At 53.3% G+C, this 20,716-nt stretch overlaps 1 protein-coding gene across 1 annotated transcript; it reads left to right on the top strand.

Annotated features, from left to right (window-relative positions):
* Window positions 1–13,356: 13,356 nt before the first annotated feature.
* LOC131096380 (serine/threonine-protein kinase pim-1-like) lies at window positions 13,357–16,274 on the top strand. The gene is made up of 7 exons (XM_058044718.1): window positions 13,357–13,539; window positions 13,747–13,924; window positions 14,003–14,364; window positions 14,488–14,538; window positions 14,736–15,102; window positions 15,743–15,919; window positions 16,168–16,274. The coding sequence occupies exons 1-7, from the start codon at window positions 13,357–13,359 to the stop codon at window positions 16,272–16,274; spliced, it is 1,425 nt and encodes a 474-aa protein (XP_057900701.1).
* Window positions 16,275–20,716: the final 4,442 nt, after the last annotated feature.

The following is a 20,716-nucleotide window of genomic DNA, read 5'->3' as shown; positions in this document are numbered from 1 at the left end:
TTTGGTAGAGTTTTTATTCTGAGTCCTACTCAGACTGTTGATTTGAAAATTTATTTTAAAATATTTTTTAAAAGGCTGTGCAGTCATACGGTTTTGTTCTAATACCAAAATGGCTAGATGAAATGTACTGGCATTTTAATTACATCCAAACGGATTAGTCTGTGAAAGCTTTCCTGCAGAATAGCCACTAAACAAGAAATGAAAATCTGTGGACTGTTGACTTTGCAAATTTCTACTAAACTTATCAGACAAGGAGGCATTTTAAGGTAGATCATAGAGCAAATTAATTCCTATGGATAACTTGATTTGGAGAAACCTGTTGATTTCAAATTAAATCTGCCAGCACATACTAAGTGGAAATCTGAATACTCACGTCCATGAGCTCTGAATTATTAGATAGTCATTGTCTGCCATATTAACAAAAATTAACATTCTGGCTATTTTTTTACTTACAGCCAGCTCTTCAACACTCTTTGTAACATCAGAATGAGAGTTTGTAGCAATGTGAATCATGGGTTGGTGGAGCATTGCAGAAGGCTCCTATGCCAGCACTAAATGTTCACATTTACCATAGCATCACTTCTTGCCTTTAATTTCAAGCTACAGCTCAGTTCCTGCACTATAGATTCACACTTGTAGTCTGTATTTGCAGCTGGTTCTTACTTTCCTGTCCAGAAACAAAATAATGCTTGGTTCTCAAATCAAAATAAAACGAGGAGAGAGTCAGGTTCTGGATAGGTATAGCAAGAACTAAGAGATTTATTTGCAAATATGTTGAAGAGTTGTTCGTACATGCTGCAAAACCAGCAGATTAAAAACTTGCACTCTAACTTGCAAGCTGAGGTTTGCCTGTTCTCTCTGGACTCATTTCTTGAGGCCAGACACTGAACCTAATCAGTAAGAAAATCAAAACCACAGGAGTAGTTTGGAGAATATTGTAAATTATTCTGTCATGATGCTTTTTGCCTAAAAGTTCTGGCCATCATCCGATTGGAGTAATTAGAGCAGATCAAAGCCATCATACTGTGCCCGTGCACACAATTCCTTCCCAGGAGTAATCCATGAAGCAACGCTGACAAACCCACACCAGCAGCTGCTGCCACACAGTCATGAAGCAAGAATATGCATTTCTGCTACACTTGGACAGCTGAAGATGCCTCTGCTGAGCTAATTTTAGTGACTGTCCACCACAGATGAGACCTTGTGGTCAGTCTCCAACAAGTCAGGGCAGTTAATATTCTGCCTAGATGAAGTAAGTCTAGCAATACATAGACCATGGAGCCTGAGGAAAGTCAGCAGCTGTGGGAGATTTATTTTGTTTCCGTATCTTTCTTTTTACTAATTTATTGCAGTCAATTATTTAAGGAATGGAATCTTTTTGCATAGCATTGGCTGGAATGTTGGTCAGTCTTCCATTCATGACTCCTCTGAAAGCATCACCCCAGTGTTTTTATCAGTAGCTCTTCCATCATCATGGCTCACACAGCATTTCCTGCAGCTCTTGCTGAAGTCAGGGAAAGGCACCAGGAGAAGGGGGAGAAAGCTGTGTGCAGAGACTGTGTCAGCTGAAGAGACATTTGTTTCCTTTGATTTGACTGAATGGCTGCAGGAACCTTGCTAGCACTGCTGGCGGGGTGGCCTTTGGCAGGGCTGGGCAGAGTTTGGGGCCCAGGATCCCTCCTCTCGGTGGGACACCAGGGTGAGCAGCCCCTGTCCCAGGCAGGAGCAGAGGTTCTGTGGCTCTGTCCTGGGCACAGGGACCTGCCACTGCCACGAGCTCCTGCCGCGGCTCCTCTGGGGCAGCTCCTGCTCTGCAGCGATGATGGGCGCAGCTGGGGGTGGCTGCAATGGAGGGGGGCTTCCAGTGGGCTCTGTTGGTCTGCCACTCCAGAGCCAGCAGAGCTTCTGGAAGGAGTCTCCTCTTGTGAGCTGCTGGAGCTGGAGCTGGCACTGGCCACAGAGCCGCTGTGTTCATCCCTGACAGGCCCAGAGCACAGCAGCCTCTGGGCCTCCTTGCTGCACGATGGCAGTGAGGAGGCCATGGACCAGAGGTTCAGTATGGATGACTCAGTTTCCTGATAAACTGTGCTGAGAAAACCCTGCATCCGTCCTGCCAGATCTAAGACACTCCAAGAAATCTGTTGGCACTTTGGGAGCTCAAAATTGTTTGCATTTTGAACAATTTTCCTATGAGCGCTTTTGATGGTTTTTGTCATTTTGTGTTGATTCAGTTGATCCTTCAGAGAAGCTTTCCTAATAATATAAAACATGGTGAACTGTGGAGACCCTGGGGGGGCATTCCCTGGTCTAGGGAGACACAAGAAGCTTCCCTCAAAAAGCTGTTAGACCCCATTGGCTCCTTCCCCTGTTCCTATGTCTGTTCCTGTGTTCCTGAGCCACACCTTCCCTATTCCCTGATTGGCCCCCTTATCTTTGTACTGCCTCGAGATCAGGGTCAGCCCCCAGGCCCCCGTGGAGACAAAGTGAGACCCTCTGTGTGTGGGTGCTGGGACCTGAACATTTCCCTGCACAGCTGAATAAAACATCTGTGGAGATTATGCAAAGGTCCTTTTAGCTTCTTTACCCTGGACTGTGCTAGCAGCAATTCAGACTGCTACAGACTGCTACAGACTGCTGCAGTACTAGCACCAAGATTTTGGCAACTTGACCATAGGCACAGAGGGCGTGCAGGATGCTGCTCTATGGATTCCTTAACCAGCCATCTCTGGTGCTGACATATTCCCTCCAGCTTCTGCTGCAGCCAGGGCCACCTTTGGTCCAGTAGATGACATTGTTATTTGAAAAATTCGGCCCACTCCTTGGGCAGGAGCCCATCCACAGGCTCTGGTCCTGCAGCCCCTGCTCAGCTGGGGACAGTGTTCCCTGTGGGGAAGATGGAGCAGCCATCACAGGGTCTGGGGGGCTGCTTTCAGCAAGGTGGCCAGGCTCTCTCCCTGCTGGACTCTAGCAATTGTTTGGGGGAGCTGATGGCACATTGTATGCAGTCCTGTTCATCCTACTCAGAAAACCTGACAGCTTCTATCATTCTTCTGCAGAGTGGGCACGCTGGATTTCTCTTTGCCCACTGCAGGATGCAGCCCAGGCAGAACTGGTGGTGACGGGGCAGAGAAAAATTTACGTCCTTCTTAGTGACCTAGCAGATGGGGCAGCTCCATTCTGTCCCCATGGCCATGTCTCTCTGTCACAGCAGCAGGGAAGAGCTGAGGACCATGAGCTGCTCTCATCAGCAATCTTGCTTGGCCAGAGCCCAAGCTCCAGCCAGAGTGGTCCAGGCTCTGTCAGTGCCTAAACATAAGCAGAAAGGGATGTTGTATCACAATCCATTCCTTGGTGAAGGAGGTCCATAGCAGCCTCAAGAGCACCTCAGACACTCAACAGTCAAGGCAGTAACATATGGACAGGACACAGATGGCAGTTCATGGCTGGGAGAGCATTCATAGGCATATCCAAGGACAAATTTCCCAGGAACTCTCCACAGCTCTGGGATCTGCCCATCAGCTCTGTCAGAAGCTTCAGCAGAACAACCAAAGTCCTACAAAGCAGCTTCCAGACACTTTTCCTACCACCCTGCCTGAGTAGCCGGGTTGCTTGCTGCAAAACACTCTTTTTCTCCTCTTCCCCAATGCCCTGTGCACACTTGCAGACAAAATAAAAAGCTCCTGGCCCTCTGTGTGATGTGATAATACAGTTTTTATATTTCCATGCTGGGATGAAAGAAAGCTGTGCTGTGGGTCAGGAGAGGCTAGGACCCACTTGTCCTTCCTGCAGGCTGAGGTGGTCCCAGCAGACATCCTGCTGCTTTTTGGGGAATGTGTGAGGGGGAGTGGAGGGGGTGACAGAGAGGCCAAGATCACAGAGTGGAAACTCAGCTCCAGAGTGGCAGTGCAGACTCTCCCTGCTGAATGCCTGCTGGGGCTGACAAAGAAGGAAAATGCCCCAATAACAGCCTGGTGGCACTGTGTCTCAGGGACAGGTACAGGGAGGTGACAACAAACAGCAGCATGGCCCGGTCTCACAGCTTCTAGGAAGCAGTGACAGAGGGACTCATGTGCCAGAGATTTCAGAAAAGCTGTCTTCTCAAATGGCCACTCTGAAACCCCTCTCTTTGCCTCTTGGGTTTGTGTGTGCTTTTGACAGCCACAGCATCCTGGGGCAACGCGTTCCATGATTTCATTAAGCACTCCTTGAAAAGCACCTCTCATTGTTCAACTGAGCTGCCAGCCTGGTCATTTCAGAGGGTGCTGCCTTGGTGGAGAGAAAAATCAATCTTCTGCCTTTCAGGGAGCTTAAGGAGAAGGGACTCTTCACCATCCAACACCTGGCTGGGTCCCATTCAGAGGTCCTGCTTTGTGGACTTGGTGAGGTTTGCTTGGCAGTTACCAGCGAGGTGAGAACATTGTTCTGAATTGTCCCCCATACTTCATACACGGTGGATAGAGTAGGTATGTGCTTGCTCATCTCCATGTGTGCTCAGAGTCTGCCTTCATTTCTGATTTTAGACCTGATATTTCTAATGTCTGTCAGCTGTCTGTAGGATCTGTGGGTACATGCAGCTGTATTTACTGGCAGCTCGGGTATCTGACACTCATCTTTGAGTGTGGTGCCTTTATAATGCAATGTGCAAATGCAAAAACTGAGACACTAATGATGTTATTTGCCAGAGTCCCAATCTCTGCCCAAGCTGTGATTCAACACTGCAAATTATTCTGTAGACCTGAGCCTGTGTTTTCTGTTTCTTGGCTGAGTGCTTCAACTGCTGGTGTTGGCTTTTTGAAAAGGAGCACCTGACTCTTTTATCTTTATCACTTGTGCATTTATGATTTGAAAGCAGCCCTTGCTTTAATTTTCTAGTAAGAGGGCCTAAAATCAAAGCTGTGGACATTTTAGTAGGGTTAAGTAGAACACTGAATGAAACTTTTATTTTAGGCCTGCAGTGAGAAGTTCTGAGGCCAGAAATTGGTGGCAGAGTAAGTGCCTTTCTGTGCTTGTGCTCTCCTGCTCTTCTTGTAATTTTATGTTCCTCTGGACACAGTGGGATGTGTTGTCATTTCCTGGGACTTCTGTTGAAGGCAACTGGTTTTCTTTTCAAGGTGATTCTTATGTTTCCCCTCTTGACTTCCCCAGGTGACCAACCTCTGTTCCAAGGTGTCCTGCTCTGCCATTGTCACTCTGGGAGAGCTCTTTGTGACCTTGAAGAAGGACATGGACTCTGAGGTGGATGAGGTTGCTCGGGTCCCTCTCCAGATGATGTCCAACTCCCCAGAATTTGTTCAGAAAGCAGCCAGTCAGACCCTGGGGATCATGGTGGAGAATGTGACTCCTGCACGGGCAATGACTGCTCTCATGGACATGGGAGTCAAGCAGGTTCTTCTTCTTTTAGAAATTCTTCACCTTCGTGTGTGTGGGAGGGAGAAGGGATGAGACAGAGGATGGGATTTCTGGGAGGGAAGGCTCCTGTATCCTGCATCTTCTGTGAACTCAGAGACTTGATTCTCCAACCTACCTCACTTCTTTCCTCTTGTCACCTTTTTCTGCCCTCCTGCAGCCCATCAGTTCTCAGAATCACAGAACTGTAGAATATGGGGAGTTGGAAGGGGCCCATCAGGACCATCGAGTCCAGCTCCTGGCCTTGCCCAGAACAGCCCAAGGGTCACACCAAGTGCCTGAGATTGTTGTCCAAATGCTCCTTCAGCCCTGTCAGTTTTGGTGCTGTGACCACTGTCCTGGGGAGCCTGTTGCAGTGCCCAACCACCCTCTGGGTGAAAAACCCTTTTTCCTGATATCCAAACTAAAGCTCCTCTGACTCAGCTTCCTGCTGCTTCCTGCAGTTCTCCCAGTCTGTCAGATTTTCCTAGATGTGGTGATCAGTGGGGAAGGGAAAGTGCCTGCAAAGGCCAAGGATAGAGCCTTGTGCTTTTGTGGGCAGAGGGGCAATTGCAATTGCAGCTGTGAGCAGTGTTTTGTATTTCACAGTGCTAACCACCGAGGCCCTGGGAAAACCATGTCTCCTCATGATGCCACTAACTTGAGAAATGAGGAGGGTCCTTGCTGGGGCATGGAGCACATGGGGGACAATCTGCTGGGCGTGGCACAGCCTGCACAGCAGATGCAGCTCCTGCCAAAGGAGTCTTGTATGACTGTCATGGCCTTAGAGCTCTACTTTCTATTCAAAGTGATGTTTCATGTTAGCCTTGAGATGATAAATCACTTTACAGGCACCTTCACAGGCTGAATGCCATGGGACAGTTGGAGCAAATGCTGCCTTAAATGTTGGTGCTGGGCCTGATAGTTCCCAAGAGACACTCTCTAGAACAGGACAGCCTGGCTAAACTGCCTGCCACCCTTTCCTCAGCTTTCCAATAGGGTAAAACATTCAGATGGATCCATTGCCAAGCCCCAGAGAAGAAACAGGCTGCATTGCTGGATATTCTGCAACTTCACAGCCCACAACGTGTTTTCCCTGCATTTGTTGTTTTCCAAAGTTCTGCAGATTTGGGGATACATGGGTGAAAAGAGCCTCAATCCTGCTGCAGGTCTCTGTGGTGTGCATCTGCCCCTGGTCTCTCCATTGCCCTTCCTACTCATGGCATGGGGGGCCTGAAGCAGCTCCAGGTTGAGGACGAGGTGAAGGCAATCATGGCTGAGCCTCACACAGAGGTGAGGGGGGAGCTGGGCCAATCTCTGCTGGCAGGAAGGGTCTTGTGGCAGCCCAGAGAGGCTGTGCACATTGCCAGGGAACAGCTGTGCCCTGCACGTGCCCCTGCAATGAGCTGTGCTGCTGCCAGTGCCCCTGGAGCTGTGGGGCTGCTGAGCTGTGGGGCAGGCAGAGGAGCAGGAGGGTGCATGTGCAGCTGAGCCATTCCTGGAGAGCACAGGGCTCTGAGCTCCCTGCTGTCCCAGGGCAGCCCAGAGGCCAGGCTGTGCCTGTGCCAGCTCTGGGCAAGTGGCTCAGGGTTTGCCCTGGCCTGCCTCAGTGTCTGCCAGCAGGAGCATGTTTCCCTGTGCAGCTGTTTGGACATTTCCAGGAAATGTGTCCTATGAAATATGGAGCTTCAGCTGCTTTAGGTTTGCATGGTGGCCTCTGTTAAACTTTGTGTCTCCATTTTGCAGATCTGACTGGTTACCGTCTTACCGAGAAGTTTCCTTGGGACACTTCTCTCACCCACCAAGTCCTTGCCTCCCATCCAGAAGAGCTCTCTTTCCTCCAAGCTCAGGAAGAAGCTGCCGCCTGTATGGAGAGTGTTTGAAGAATAGGATTGATGTGTTAGGCTTGATAGTTACAGATGTACATATGTTCTGATCTTTAGATGTAGTTTTGAACTAATGTGTTTTGATTCTGTCTTTAAGTTTTGATGACATGTTTTTAATTCTATATATTTCATTTTGATGATGAAAAAAAGTAAATAAATAAACAAAATTGAAAAAACCAAGAGGAAAATGTGAGACCAGCCGAGAGATTATGGGAGTGCAGCTCACTCGGTGTGCCAGTGTCTCACCACATCCTTTCCTCATTGGGCCTCTCCTCTTCCTCTTTGGCCATGGTTTCTTTGTGTCATTTGTGCTGCTGTTTTCAACTTGTCCTTGTAACAGGGCCACACATTGCCATGTTTGAGGGACAATGGATCCAAAAGATCCTATCTAGTCAAAAGTTTTCTACCTAGGTCTGCTCTGTGCTCACCAAAGGCCTGAGCAAAGAAACCAAGAGAAGTGTGCCCAAATCCCAAAGCTTTGCTCCTTTGCAATCTCCCACAGATCTGGCGCACAGGTGTCTTCAATCACAATTCCATAGGTAAGAAGAGGTCATGGATTTCACTGGGAAATGATGCACTGCTTTGGCAAAGTCACCTGTATGTATATTTACCCGGGACAGCAGTGCAGCTGTGTTGTTTGCACCTTGTTTGCAGAAGGATGAGTGCACTGGGAGGCCAATAACAAGTGACAAGGGTTCCTCAGATCTGCACTGCAGCCTGGGCACCATTCAGCCCAGAGCTAGGGGATCATTTGTTCCCATGGACCAGTGCTTGCCAGTGGAATGAATTCCTGCACAGCTGGAAGAAGCAATTCTGGATTCAGCTCCAGCTGTTGGTGGTCAGCATGATCATTGACAATGCTGCCCTTCCAGAAATTATTCTGCAGTTTCCTTTCACAGTCATTTGAAGCTTTGAAACTTCACATTTCAATTTGCTTTGCCTTAGGGAAAAACACTTCTGGGCCCAGTGCAAACTGTAACCTTTTGACAGCAAAGTCCTCGTGGTTGCCAGCTTCTGATGTCACACAATGTCACCTGGCTGCCTGTGTTTGCTTAGCTCTGGATCTAGTCCCGGCCTAGTAAAGCCCAGGCAGGGTGGCACGTTGCAGGAAAAACTGGTCCATGAGCTTATGGGGTTGCCATCAGCAGCAGAGTGAATGTGCCCTGTGGGGATTCCTCTGGAGACAAAATTAGGGACCTACCCCATGCCACAATATTCTCTTAGATATTTCTAAAATATCCTAGAAAAGGCTGTGAAACTTCACATCTCCTTGCACACCCACTGTTTGAAGAGGGGCATTTTTGTCCCTCCTCAAAGTCATTGCTCTTGCACACCAGAAACATGAACATCCACCAACAGGAATGATGCATGGTCCTGCTGCTGCTGCTGCAGAGCACTGGGCAGTGCAGACCTGGGTGTTACCGATATGAGCACTTAATTAGCATTTCATGCTCCTTCAAGCTCTCCAGATCCCAGGGCTTTTTGTTTCAAAGCAGCCACTGCACCATCTCTAGGGAAGAACAGGAACTGGGAAACAGCGACTGCCAGCCTTGCAAGGGTGTAGGGGAAAACCTGAAGTGTCTGCATCAAAAGATGAATGGGAAGAGTGTAATTGCCAAAGCAAACACTTCATTAGGATAGCAGCACCCGTTCTTTACTGCATGCTTGCATGAAGATCATTTGGGATGTCCTTTTTGTATCTCATGCAGAAAAGGAGCTCTTAATAATACCACGCCACTTAAACCAGATTGGGATGCAGCTCTGTAGTGGTTCACAATGAAGCAGACTGCCTGCTGTGTCACTGCCAGCCCTGCTGAGCCTGCGAGGGACCAGAGTGTATCCCATGCCTGTTTTCCCTCCAAGCAGAGCTTGGTTTTCCTCATTAGTGTGGAGTAAATACAAGAGTAATAAAATGGACAATTAAACTGGCCACTTTGGAGGATATGCTCATGCTTTCGCATGTCAGTCCTGCACCTCATGCTCCCAAGGCTTGTTACTCATCATAAAGTATTTTAACAAAAAAACCTCAGCTCTCATGTTACATCTGAAGAAAATTGCACAAGATCATCAAGAATTCTGCTGTCAGGAACAAGACAAGAGCCTTCCGACACTCACCTGCAGCTGTCCTGGATTGCTGCAGCCCTTTGTGAAAAGCTGCAGCTGACAGAGTGTTTGGAGTTGGTTTGGGCCTTTATGAAAGATCTGTGGAGCAGTGTGCAGGGCTCTCCTGGCAGGAAACTGTTTGTCCAAGCCCAGGGACACGGTGCCGGCAGGAGCGGAGCGGCCCCGCTCCCAGCCCGAGAGTCTGTGAGCTGAGCCACGCCGGGGAGAAAAGGCAGCGAGGGGCTCCAGCCCAGCTGCTTCACTGCCCTGCCCGCTCCATGGAGCTCTGCCATGGGAGAAAGCCGACACCGGATGAGTCCCTGAGCTTCCATCAGCTGCTGGAACTGCTCCGTGACAGCTCCTGTTCTTCCGAGAGAGACCCCGGCGCCTTCTTGTAACGCGTGTCATGGGGGGATTCTGTTTGTTAATAAACTGTTGGGGGTTTTCCACTTTCATCTATCAGTAATAATTTCCTATTGCTGGAAATGGACTGTTGGAACACTTCAGAGAAAATGATTTATTGCACAATATCCTGTTTGAAGTTGTCTGAAACTGTGTGAGACAGATGGCTTCACACAGGAGCATCCCCAAGGCTGCTGAGGGGAAGGCACAGAGGAAGACAAACCCAGTATTTCTGAGGGAAACTCCTTGATACCAAACCAACCTGAGCTGTCAAACAGCAGACCTGATGTTTCGAGACATGGGCCACAGGGGAAACCTTTCAGTGTGTTTGGACTAGGCTGGGTTATGCTCGAGGCAAAGGCGTGTCAGTGTGTTGGATAATACTCTTTTCTTGACCTAGAGATAGGGACACTGAGAGGTGTTTTAAAAACTTTTATTCCATTTTCAGTCTTATGAGAAGGGTGAGACAATAGAGATGTTATAATTCACGCCATCACAATCAGAAGCCAACTATTTCCTAATTATAATACATTATAATTAGTTTTTTTGGTCTATCAGCCTTTTGCCATGCCATGTTGTGAATGCCTTAAAGCCAATTATTAAAACTGCCCCTCGTGGGTCCCACTACAATGCATCTTTCATAGCTCTGTTTTTCCAAAATCTTATTTGCAAGGCCATCTTTTGGAACTTTTTTCCACCTCTATTTCTCTCTCAAAAATATCTGTCCTATTCCATGGCATTTTTAAGTTAGCATTTCTTGTCTCAAGGTTTATATACAGATTCATACTCTGTGGGCATTCTACTAGGCCCTAAAAGCTTTCTAGGTATCCATTTCCCACATCAGTGCACTTAGCTCCTTCTCTCCTCATTGTGCCTGGCAAGCACAGGAGCCCAGAGCTCCTGCAGAACCCATCCCAGCACTCAGTGGGAGCAAACTTGTGTCCAGTCCTCACCTGGAGCTGTGGTGCCCAGCATTCCACCACACTGGAATGAGGAACTGTTCCTGCTCTTTCAGAAGGAGCTAAGGAGCTTTGGCCTTCAGATCAATTGTCTGCAGGCTCCTGCAGTGCCTGGTGCTGCTCCCTTGCCAGCGGCACCCCAGCCCAGGGGGGCACATCTGGGCTGCTGTGTCTGGCTCTGGGGCTCCCTGTTCTGGGCAGTGAGGAGGAGCTGCAGAGGCTCTGCAGGACTGACAGGATGGGCTTTGGGGCTGGCAGGAGAAGCTGAGGGACCTGGGCTGCTGGAGCTGCTGAAGAGGAGGCCCAGGGCTCCTCCTGCAACTGCTCCAAGGGTGGTTTCAGAGAATCCCAGAATCAGCAAGGGTGGAACAGGCCATGGAGATCATCAAGTCCAACCTGTGCCCTGACACCACTTTGTCTCCCCTGAGCCTCCTCTTCTCCAGGATAAACAACCCCAGCTCTCTCAGCCGCTCCCCACAGCTCTTGTGCTCCAGACCCCTCCTCAGCCTTGTTGCCCTTCTCTGGGCACGTTCCAGCCCTTCCATGTCCTTCCTAAATTGGGGGCACCAGAACTACAAACAGCACTTGAGGTGCTGCCCAAGCAGTGCCCAGCATAGGGGAACAATCCCTGCCCTGCTCCTGCTGGCCACACCATTCCTGATCCAGGCCAGGAGCCATTGGCCTCCTTGGCCACCTGGGCACACTGCTGGCTCATGTCCAGCCTGCTGTCCATCAGTCCCTGCTGGTCCCTTTCTGCCTGGCTGCTCTCCAGCCCCTCTGGCACCTTGTTGAGGGAGGTGGGCAGGGAGGGAACGGGTCCAGATCCAGTCCTTCCTGAAATGTGGTGTTTGCTGGCACTGCCAGTTCCCAGATTTTGATATTTCCCTATTCTTGCACAGCCCAAGTGCAGCAACTTGCTGGCAAAGACAGTCAAAACCAAGCAAGGACCTGGTACCTGCAGCAACCTGATCTCGGGTTTGCTGACACCGCCAGTACCCAGATCGGGAATGTTTCAGATGCCTGCACAGCCTAATTCCAGCAATTTGCTAGCAGAGAAAATAAGCATCTGGCAATTTCTCAGTGCCGGCACATTCCACACCAAGATCTGGCAGTGCCCACATCTGGCAATTTCCCTCTTCTGGCACCACCCATATCCAGAATTTGCAGGCAAAGAAAGCTAAAACCTGGCAATTTCCCCTTGCCAGCACCGCCCAATCTGGAGTTTGTTGGCAGCAGGATCCCAAGAAAGATGGAAGGAAAGAAGGAAAGAAAAGAGGAAGGCATCCAGACCCAGTCCTTCCTGGAGCCTGGAGCCTGAAATGGGCTGTATGCTGGCACTGCCAGTGCCCAGATCTGGAAATTTCCCTATTCTGGCACAGCCCAAGTGCAGCAATTTGCTGGCACAGAAACCCAAAACCTGTGGCAGCTTCCTGCTACTGGGTCTGGCACCACCCCCACATCTTGTGTTTCCTGCACCAGAACCCAGATTTGGAGATTTCTCAGTGCCAGCAGAGCCCAAATCTGGCAGATTTCTGTCGTTGGCAATGACACCACCCAGATCTGGTGTTGGCTGGCAGTGCCAGCGCCCAGGTGTGAAAACTTCCTGGTGCTGGCACAGCCCAAGTACGGGGATTTGCTGGCACAGAAAGCCAGAGTTTGGAAATCTGCAGGTTCTGGCACCAGCATCATCCAGCTCTGGTGTTTGCTGGGACCGCCATTGCCCAGATTTGGAAATTTCCCGATGCCTTCACAGCCCAGGTCTAGCAATTTAGTTTTAGCTAGCTTAGGAAGAGAAGTTCCTTGGACTGTGGCTTTCCTTTTTCTTGGAACTGTTTAAACCTGCTCTGGACTGAAAACCCAGACAAACACTGGCAGCAGCTCACACCTGTGGCCCACCAAGCTCTGGGACGCTGCATTCCAGCACCAGAGGGACTCAGGAGAGACCGAGTGAGCCAACTACAACCCACAAAAAGGACTTTCTGAATTTGCCATCTCCACCACTGTCAGAGGTTTTATTTAATATTACTCATTTTTCATGCTTGTGAATACTTTACTTGTTAAATAAACTGGGGTTTTTTCACTTTTCTCGAGGGAAGTCTTTTCCTGAATTAGTAGGGGGAGGGGCCATTTGAACTTGCTTTCTAGACAGACCCCTTTTGGAGATTTCCTCCCAAAATTTGCCCTAAGCCATCACAAACAGTCATCATGCAAATTTCACCAGTGGCATAATTTCCCGGTGGCAAATCTTTTGACAGAAGCTTGACCTTGTTCTCCATGAGAGATTCTTGGGAAGAGCAGACAGGAGAAGATTCCTGGAAAACAGAAACAGCTTTCCAGAAGTGATATGAAAATGAAAGAAACAATCCAAGATGTTTTCCTCTATTTATTTCTATGCTCCCCTTTTCTATGTTGCATCCCAGTAATTCCAGATGCACTGCACCTCTAAGATTGGTGACTTAGTGATTTTTAGACACACTAAAATCCCATGAGCCACACACAGTTTTCCTTCCCCTGTTTTTACAGGAAAGCAACACTGGAGGTGTAAGTGCAGTGCTGGGGTCAGGTAGGAATCCTACCCCAAGGGAAGGTGCCCCCACAGTGTTTGACGCTCAGCAAGGACAATGCACAGCAGCAAGCGAGGGGATCGCTGTGCCAGCGTGCAGGAGTCAGGGCTCTGCATCCGGGCTCAGCGCTGCAAAGTTCCCGTGTTTGGGCAGACGGAGGGGCTGTCCCCGGGGCGCGTGGGGCTCGAACGTGGGGCTCGTGGGGCGAGCGGGGAACGGACACGGGGACGAACGGCCCCGGTGCCTCAGTTGCAGCGGCGGCAGCGGCGGCAGCAGCAGCGGCGGCAGCAGAAGCGGCGGCAGCAGCAAAGAGATATTTTGAATACTCTCTTTCTTTCTCTTCTCTCTTTCTTGCTCTCTCTCTCCCTTTCCCGCTGTCGGGCACCCTTCTCCCGCGGTCCCTTGCCCGGCGTCCCTCTCCTCTCCCCGCCTCCCTCTCCCCTGCCGGGCCGGGCCATGCCCCCGGCCCGCCCCCGGCCCCGGGCGGGGCTGCCCCGAGCCCGGCCCCGGCCGTCCCGCCGCGGTCTCGCCTCCGCCCGGCTCTGGCCGTGCTGGCGGTGGCGCTGCTGGGCGGGCATCAGTGCCTGGTGCGGGGGCGGCATCGCCGCCCTTTGCCTCCGCCTGGCCCGACCCCGGCCCCAGACCCGACCCCGGCCCCGGCCCCGGCCACAGCCCCGGCCCCGGCCCCGCCCTCGGCCCCGGCCCCGGCCCCGGCCCCGGCCCGTGCTCCTCCCGGGGCCCGCGGAGCACACAGGCGGCGCGGCCGCTCCCGCCGCCTCCGCTGCGGCTTCCCCGGCCCGAGCTCCGCCGCTCGGCAGCGCGGCCGCCGGCCCCGAGCCTCCCGTGCCGCGTTCCCGGGAGCGAACGCCTGGGCATGGCCGGCCCGGGGCGGGTGAGGGGCACTCGGGGGCCCTGGCTGGCCCCGGGCCGAGCGCTGAGAGCCGCGTCCCGCCCGCAGGGACGGCGCAGGAGGCCCTGCAGGAGCGTTACCGGCTGGGATCGCTGCTGGGGCGCGGCGGCTTCGGCAGAGTCTTCGCGGCCACGAGGATCTCGGACGGCGCCCCGGTGAGCGGCGGGGCCGGCGGCGGGCGCAGGAGGAGGGGATGCAGGAGGAGGAGGGCGGAGGGCGGAGGATGGGGCTCGCAGTGCGGGCGGCGAGCTCACCCCGCTGCTGCCCTTGGCTTGCAGGTGGCCATCAAAAGGGTGCCACGGAATCGCGTCCGGCACTGGGGCGAGCTGGTGAGTGAGCGGGGCCAGCAGCCGGGGCTGCCGGCCAGGGATGAGCCGGGGCCCGGCACGGTGGGAGCCGCCAGGACGCCCCGAGGGAGAGCGGGCGTGGGGCCAGCGCAGGGCTCAGAGCATCCCGGGCTGGCTGAGGGCTTCCCCAGGCCTGGCACGGCATCGGCCCCACTGACGGCATCGTGCTCCTCCCGCAGCCCGACGGCACCAGCGCACCCCTGGAGGTCGTGCTGCTGGCCAAGGTGTCCACTGGCTTCCCCGGTGTGGTCCAGCTGCTGGAGTGGCTCGAGCTCCCCAACTGCATCGTGATGGTGCTGGAGCGGCCAGAGCAGTGTCAGGACCTGCAGCGTTTCATTCGGGCACGGCAGTTCCTGCCCGAGGAGGAGGCGCGGGAGCTGTTCCGCCAGGTGCTGGAGGCCGTGTGGCACTGCACCAGCTGCAGGGTCCTGCACAGGGACATCAAGCCAGAGAACATCCTGGTTGACCTGGACACCGGGCAGGCCAAACTCATCGACTTTGGCTGTGGCGCCTACCTGCAGGACACAGTTTACACTCACTTTGCAGGTGAGCCTACACAGGGCTGTGCTCCCGCTGCTGACATCTCATGGCCCAACATCTCCCAGTCCAAGCTGGCTGTGGCAGCGGGGATTCTCCCTTTTGCTGCCAGTCAGGGCACTGAATCTTCAGCTGAGTTGCTTTAGAGCGGGGTTGGGTGGGCAGCCATCTTCCAGCCCTGCTGGCAGCCTTTGCCAGCCACTCTGCCCAGGACTGGGGCTGGGCTGGGGCAGCCAGCCCGACCAAAACCCCCGTGGGTGGGGTAGCAGAGAGGGAGGGCGGAACCTGTGCCCCAGCCACTTTGGTGTGCAGAAAAGAGGAAGGGCTTGGGCTGCTCCACTCGCCCTGTTTCCCTGGCTTCATAATATTTTTGGGGCAATGCAGGCAGGGAGGATAAGGGCATGTTTTTTCCCCAGCATGGAGTGGGTTTTTCCTTTGCATGTCATGGTCGGGCCTAGCCAGGGCTGCCCTCTTCCAGCACCAGAGGCTTCTTTTCCAACCCTAACTTTGTGCACAAGTCCCAGGTGCTGGCGAGAGGGCAGTGGTCACCCTGTGTGCCCCTGATACAGCCCCCGTACACCCAGGGATGCTGGGGCCAGGCTCTGGGAGCAGCAGCATCCCCCTGATGAACTCCATCTGTATTCCATAGGAACACTGTCCTACAGCCCCCCAGAATGGAACGACTTTGGCTGGTACCATGGCGAGACAGCAACGGTCTGGTCCCTGGGCATCCTGCTGCACCAGATGGTCTGCGGGGAGCACCCTTTCAGAAGGGGCCAGAACCTCAGCTGGGGCCAGCTCCCGCTGCCACAACAGCTCTCTCAAGGTGGATCCTCTTCTCTGGGCACGGGGGGAATGCCAGTGCTGGGAGCCAGCAGCGGGGTCGTGGGCATCCCACTCTGGCAGCTGCTGAGGAGGTGGCACATGTCCTGCTCTCCTCCAAAACAGGGAATTGATGGGAAAGTTTAGGCCCAGCTCTGAGCACATCCAGCACGGCCTGGGCACGGGAATAGTGGGCTAAATCAGACAGGAGCCTTCTCTGGCTGACCATCACTTTCTGCTTTCTCTCCCCAGAGTGCAAAGACCTGATCAGGTGGTGTTTATCCGTGAACTCCTTGGACAGACCCGCACTGGAAGACCTGTTCTGTGATCCTTGGATATGGGATATTCCTCTGCCATAGAAGAAGGGAGAGAGCCACAGGCACACTTTGATCCAGAGCCCTGGTATGTTCCAGCTCCACATATGCCTTGGCAATGAGAAGCAAAGGAACCCAGAGCTTTTTGTGCTGCCTGTGTCACTGCACCGGGGTCATGGGATGGGAACACACAGCCCTTGTGCTGGAGCTGAGCTGCTCTGCCCAGCACTGGTGGCCGCCATCCCAGCTGGTTTTGCTTGTCCTGGTTCCCTGACAGCTGGGGCCCTGGGCAGAGCCCTGAGAGCCTGGTCTGCCCCCAGGGAAGGAGAAGGAGCCCCTGGAGAAGCTGTACCGGGTGGGGATGCTGCTGCTGCTGCTGCTGCTGCTGCTGCTGCTGTTGGAGACAGCGAGGGTGACATCAGGGATGACAAGCTCTTCCTCAGCCTGGCCACAGGAGGCTGAAGGTGATGCACTTTGATTCTGGCACCTTCTTCAAAGCCAAACTCCACAGGGAATTTGCAGATGAGTCCCCACCCGAGGAAATTCTGCCAGATGTGGGCATGACCCAGCGTGGCGGGGAAACAAAGGCTCCCCCTTTGCTGGGGCAGATGCAGCTCATTCTTCAGTGGCTGCCAAGCTGCTTTTGGCAGGGCTGGGAGGATGGGCTGGGGTGGGTATGAAATGGAAGTGGGCTCCTGGCCCTGCCAACAGCCCCCAGCACCCACCGTGCCCCGGGCTGGGGCTGGGGCTGGGGCAGCCAGCCCGACACAAACCAACCCCCATGGTGGGAGCAGAGGTGGGGCTCCAGAACCTGTGCACAGCTGCTTTGCTGTGCAGGCAAGGAAGGGCTTGGCTGCTCCACTGCCCTTGTTTGCTCTGGAGTCACCGTGATTTTGGGGACAGTGCAGGGGGGAAGAGAGAAAGTGTGGGTTTCTCACAGCCATGGCTGGGTTTTTCCCAACCATGTAGGGGTTGGGCCTTCCTCAAGGCCCTGACAGAGATAAGAGTTTTTACCGTTTTTCTTGTTTTCCCTTTTTGTCTCTAAAATCTTTTCAATAATGTGTTGTTTGTTATTCCAGAGGAAGCATTCGAGGTGGTCCAGTGTGGATAGGGAAGTGCTTGGGAGCAGCTGTGGTGTGGATGGGCCGTGCCCTTGGAGAAGGCTGAGGCCATGGTTTGGGAGCAGCTTTTCTTGCAGCCGTGGCTGGCATGAGGTGGGTCCCTGTGTGCTTGGCAGGGTGGGATCAGAGCTTTTGGGAGCTGGCAGCGAGCACAGGAGCATCCTGCTCTGGGCAGCTGCTGAGGGCTGGATGTGCCATGGCTGGCTGCAGGCTGGGCACATGTCCTGCCCTCCTGCTCTGTGCCAAAGGCAGCAGGGATGGGCAGCTCTGGGCACAGCTCTGGGCACAGCCAGCATGGCCTGGGCACCGCAGGCCTTGGCACAAGGGCACAGGAGCCCTCAGCTGACAGGCGGTTTCTGCTTTCTCTCCTTGCAGCCGGGCTCTGCAGGTGCTGAGGCTGCTCTGGGCTCTGCCAGGGCTCTGCTAGGCTCAGTCCTGGGCCCAGCTGGGCTGGCTCTGCCCTCACATTGCTCTCACAGCTCTGCATCAGATGAACCCATTGCAAGCACAGTGCCTGAGCTTTCTGCTGTAGCAGGTGAGTGAGACTCTGCTGCAGGCCCAGAGATTGCAGCTGGGGACACACATCCAACTGGCAAGGACCCAAACTCTCCACAGTCCCAGCTGAGCACCTGGATCTGCACAGGGTCTTTTGTCTGTCCCATTCTTCCTTCTTGATTGTCTGGAATTGTGCAATTGCACTTTGTTCCTCCTCTAGCAGTGCCACGAGTGGGCCAAAGCTGGCGAGTGGGCTCTGGGCAGCTGCTGAGGGCTGGATGTGCCATGGCTGGCTGCAGGCTGGGCACATGTCCTGCCCTCCTGCTCTGTGCCAAAGGCAGCAGGGATGGGCAGCTCTGGGCACAGCTCTGGGCACAGCCAGCATGGCCTGGGCACCGCAGGCCTTGGCACAAGGGCACAGGAGCCCTCAGCTGACAGGCGGTTTCTGCTTTCTCTCCTTGCAGCCGGGCTCTGCAGGTGCTGAGGCTGCTCTGGGCTCTGCCAGGGCTCTGCTAGGCTCAGTCCTGGGCCCAGCTGGGCTGGCTCTGCCCTCACATTGCTCTCACAGCTCTGCATCAGATGAACCCATTGCAAGCACAGTGCCTGAGCTTTCTGCTGTAGCAGGTGAGTGAGACTCTGCTGCAGGCCCAGAGATTGCAGCTGGGGACACACATCCAACTGGCAAGGACCCAAACTCTCCACAGTCCCAGCTGAGCACCTGGATCTGCACAGGGTCTTTTGTCTGTCCCATTCTTCCTTCTTGATTGTCTGGAATTGTGCAATTGCACTTTGTTCCTCCTCTAGCAGTGCCACGAGTGGGCCAAAGCTGGCGAGTGGGCCGTGCTCCTGAGGCAGTGCAGTCTGGAGCTGGTGGATGGAGAATTACCCTTCTGCAGTGCCAAACCAGAGCAAAAAGTTGTCAGTGGGACTTTGTGACTCTAAGAAATCCCTGACAGTTTCAAAGGGAATGTGCAGCTCACTCACAGGGTGAGAACGAAGGTCATCTTCTAAAGGATTTGGGCTTTGACAGAGTTTCCATTCCCAGTCCTGCTTGGAGCTAGAAGGGCACAAAGCAATTTCCTCTTGCTTTGACCACAATTTCAAATACCAACGTTGGGAACAAAGCCCAAAATCTTTTAAGAGGCTGCTGAGGTCAGTAAGATGGATCCATGCCATCACCACATTTACAATGTAAAGATCTGAGTTCTCTTTTGAAAAAGATCATTTACCTCTTAATGCAAAGAATGTATCTTTGCATTTATGTTTTGGTTTTTTCACTAACATTGTGTTATGTTTTTCAACTAACACTTGGATTTTATTCTTATCTTTTACAATTCATCTTTTTTTTTCCTTTTTCCTTTTTTTCCCTCTGAATAGAAAACATGTCCTGCAGAAGAAATGTTCTTTGCTCCTGGTTCCCGTGTGGAGCAGCTCCCTTCCTGCTGGCTGAGCTGCTCAGGCACAGCCCAGCAGCTCCTGGCCCTGCAGGGCTGAGGCTTTTCCCCGTTGCATGGCACAGACTGATGGAGCAGCACTGCTGAACTCGGGCACACAGAGGGACCAGCAGCAGCTGCCTTTGGCCTCCTGAGGCTCCAAGGCCCAAACTCTGAGCAGCCAGGGCTGGAAGAGAATGGCAGGATCTGATCCCTGAATCTGGGCAGACAGGGCTGCACAAATGACCCCACAGCAGCAGCAGCAGCAGCAGCAGCAGATGGAGCTGACTTTGAGCACAGCCCCTGCCCCTCTTGCCTCCTGTGTGCAGCGGTGTCACAGCAGCCTGAGGCACCTGGGAGCCCCAGGGCCAGCAGGGACTGGAGATGGCAGCCCTGGGCTCCTGGAGGCTGTGCAGGGAACGGAGCTGGGCACTCCCTGTGCATGGGGAGCTTCCAGATGGAAAAGGCTGCTGTGCCCAGGCAGCTGCAAGGGCACAGAAAGGAGGCTCTGGAGCACTGGATCTGTGCCAGTGCCACAGTCCTGGGCAGCAGCCAGCGAGCCCTGGGGGAACCGAGGGCACAGCAAGAGGGACAGAACCAGGCAAGGGCAGAGACTGGAGAGAGCCAGGCCTGGGAGCATGAACAGCTGCTCCATTGCACTCTTGGAGAAAGCTCTTGGCTGGTTCAAAGCAGTGAAAGGCGTGAAGGGCAGAGAGGAGGCCACAGCAAACAATGCTCCTGTTTGCACAGCCTCCCCTCTCCGTGTCCCAGAAGGAATTGCATGGACTGTGTTCTTCTCTCCGAGCCATCTCGTTCAGCATGAGCAGCTCAGCACCAGGAGCTGAAGGAGCTGAAGCCTCAGGCTAGAGGAGCTGGGAAGGAGGGAACTTTTGGAGCAAAGGAATGCTGCTAAAATAGCCCCAGCTGAATGCAGTGGATAGAATCATGGAATCACAGAATCCTTTCTGTTGGAAAAGCCCTCTGAGCTTGCTCAGTGCAGCCGCTCACCCAGCAGTGCCAAGCCCAGCACTAAAGCACGTCCCTGAAGTGCCAAGGCCTGGACACCAGCCCTGAGTGAGGCCTGGACAGCAGGCCCTGAGCCAAAGGTGGCCTCTGGATGAACCTTCAAACCAAACGTTATATTTGTATCTGCTCCCTAATGAAATGGGCATGGTTTTTAGCACTGAGATAGATGTAGCCACTCATTAGTGAAACAAGTCTTGACCTTTTTGTATTTAGAAGCCAGACAAGGCCATGAAATCTGACATCTGACCTTGTTTGGGGCTGTATGGTCTAAGTCAGCTCCCTTGGTTCCTCCTTGAGCCCTGGCCAGGCTTTGGGAGGGACCCAAGAGGAGGATGAAAGCAGATGTTGCCACCCTAGCAGTGCTGTCAGTTTGCTCATTCAGCACTGTCAGAGCTGGGCCCTCTCCCAGCGG

The sequence above is a fragment of the Melospiza georgiana genome, unplaced genomic scaffold (genome assembly GCF_028018845.1).
Source record: "Melospiza georgiana isolate bMelGeo1 unplaced genomic scaffold, bMelGeo1.pri scaffold_29, whole genome shotgun sequence".
Lineage (NCBI taxonomy): Eukaryota > Metazoa > Chordata > Aves > Passeriformes > Passerellidae > Melospiza > Melospiza georgiana.
The sequence above is the reverse complement of the archived record's forward strand: the minus strand, read 5'-3'. Positions and strand labels throughout refer to the sequence as shown.

Bases quoted from the DNA above. Each gene is read 5' to 3' on its own strand.
- LOC131096380 (XM_058044718.1), top strand. From the start codon at position 13,357: ATGCACAGCAGCAAGCGAGGGGATCGCTGTGCCAGCGTGCAGGAGTCA. The intron at 13,540-13,746 runs GTGCCTCAGTTG...TCTCCCCTGCCG, and splicing joins CACGGGGACGAACGGCCCCG to GGCCGGGCCATGCCCCCGGC. The intron at 13,925-14,002 runs CCCGACCCCGGC...CTCGGCCCCGGC, and splicing joins CGCCCTTTGCCTCCGCCTGG to CCCGGCCCCGGCCCCGGCCC.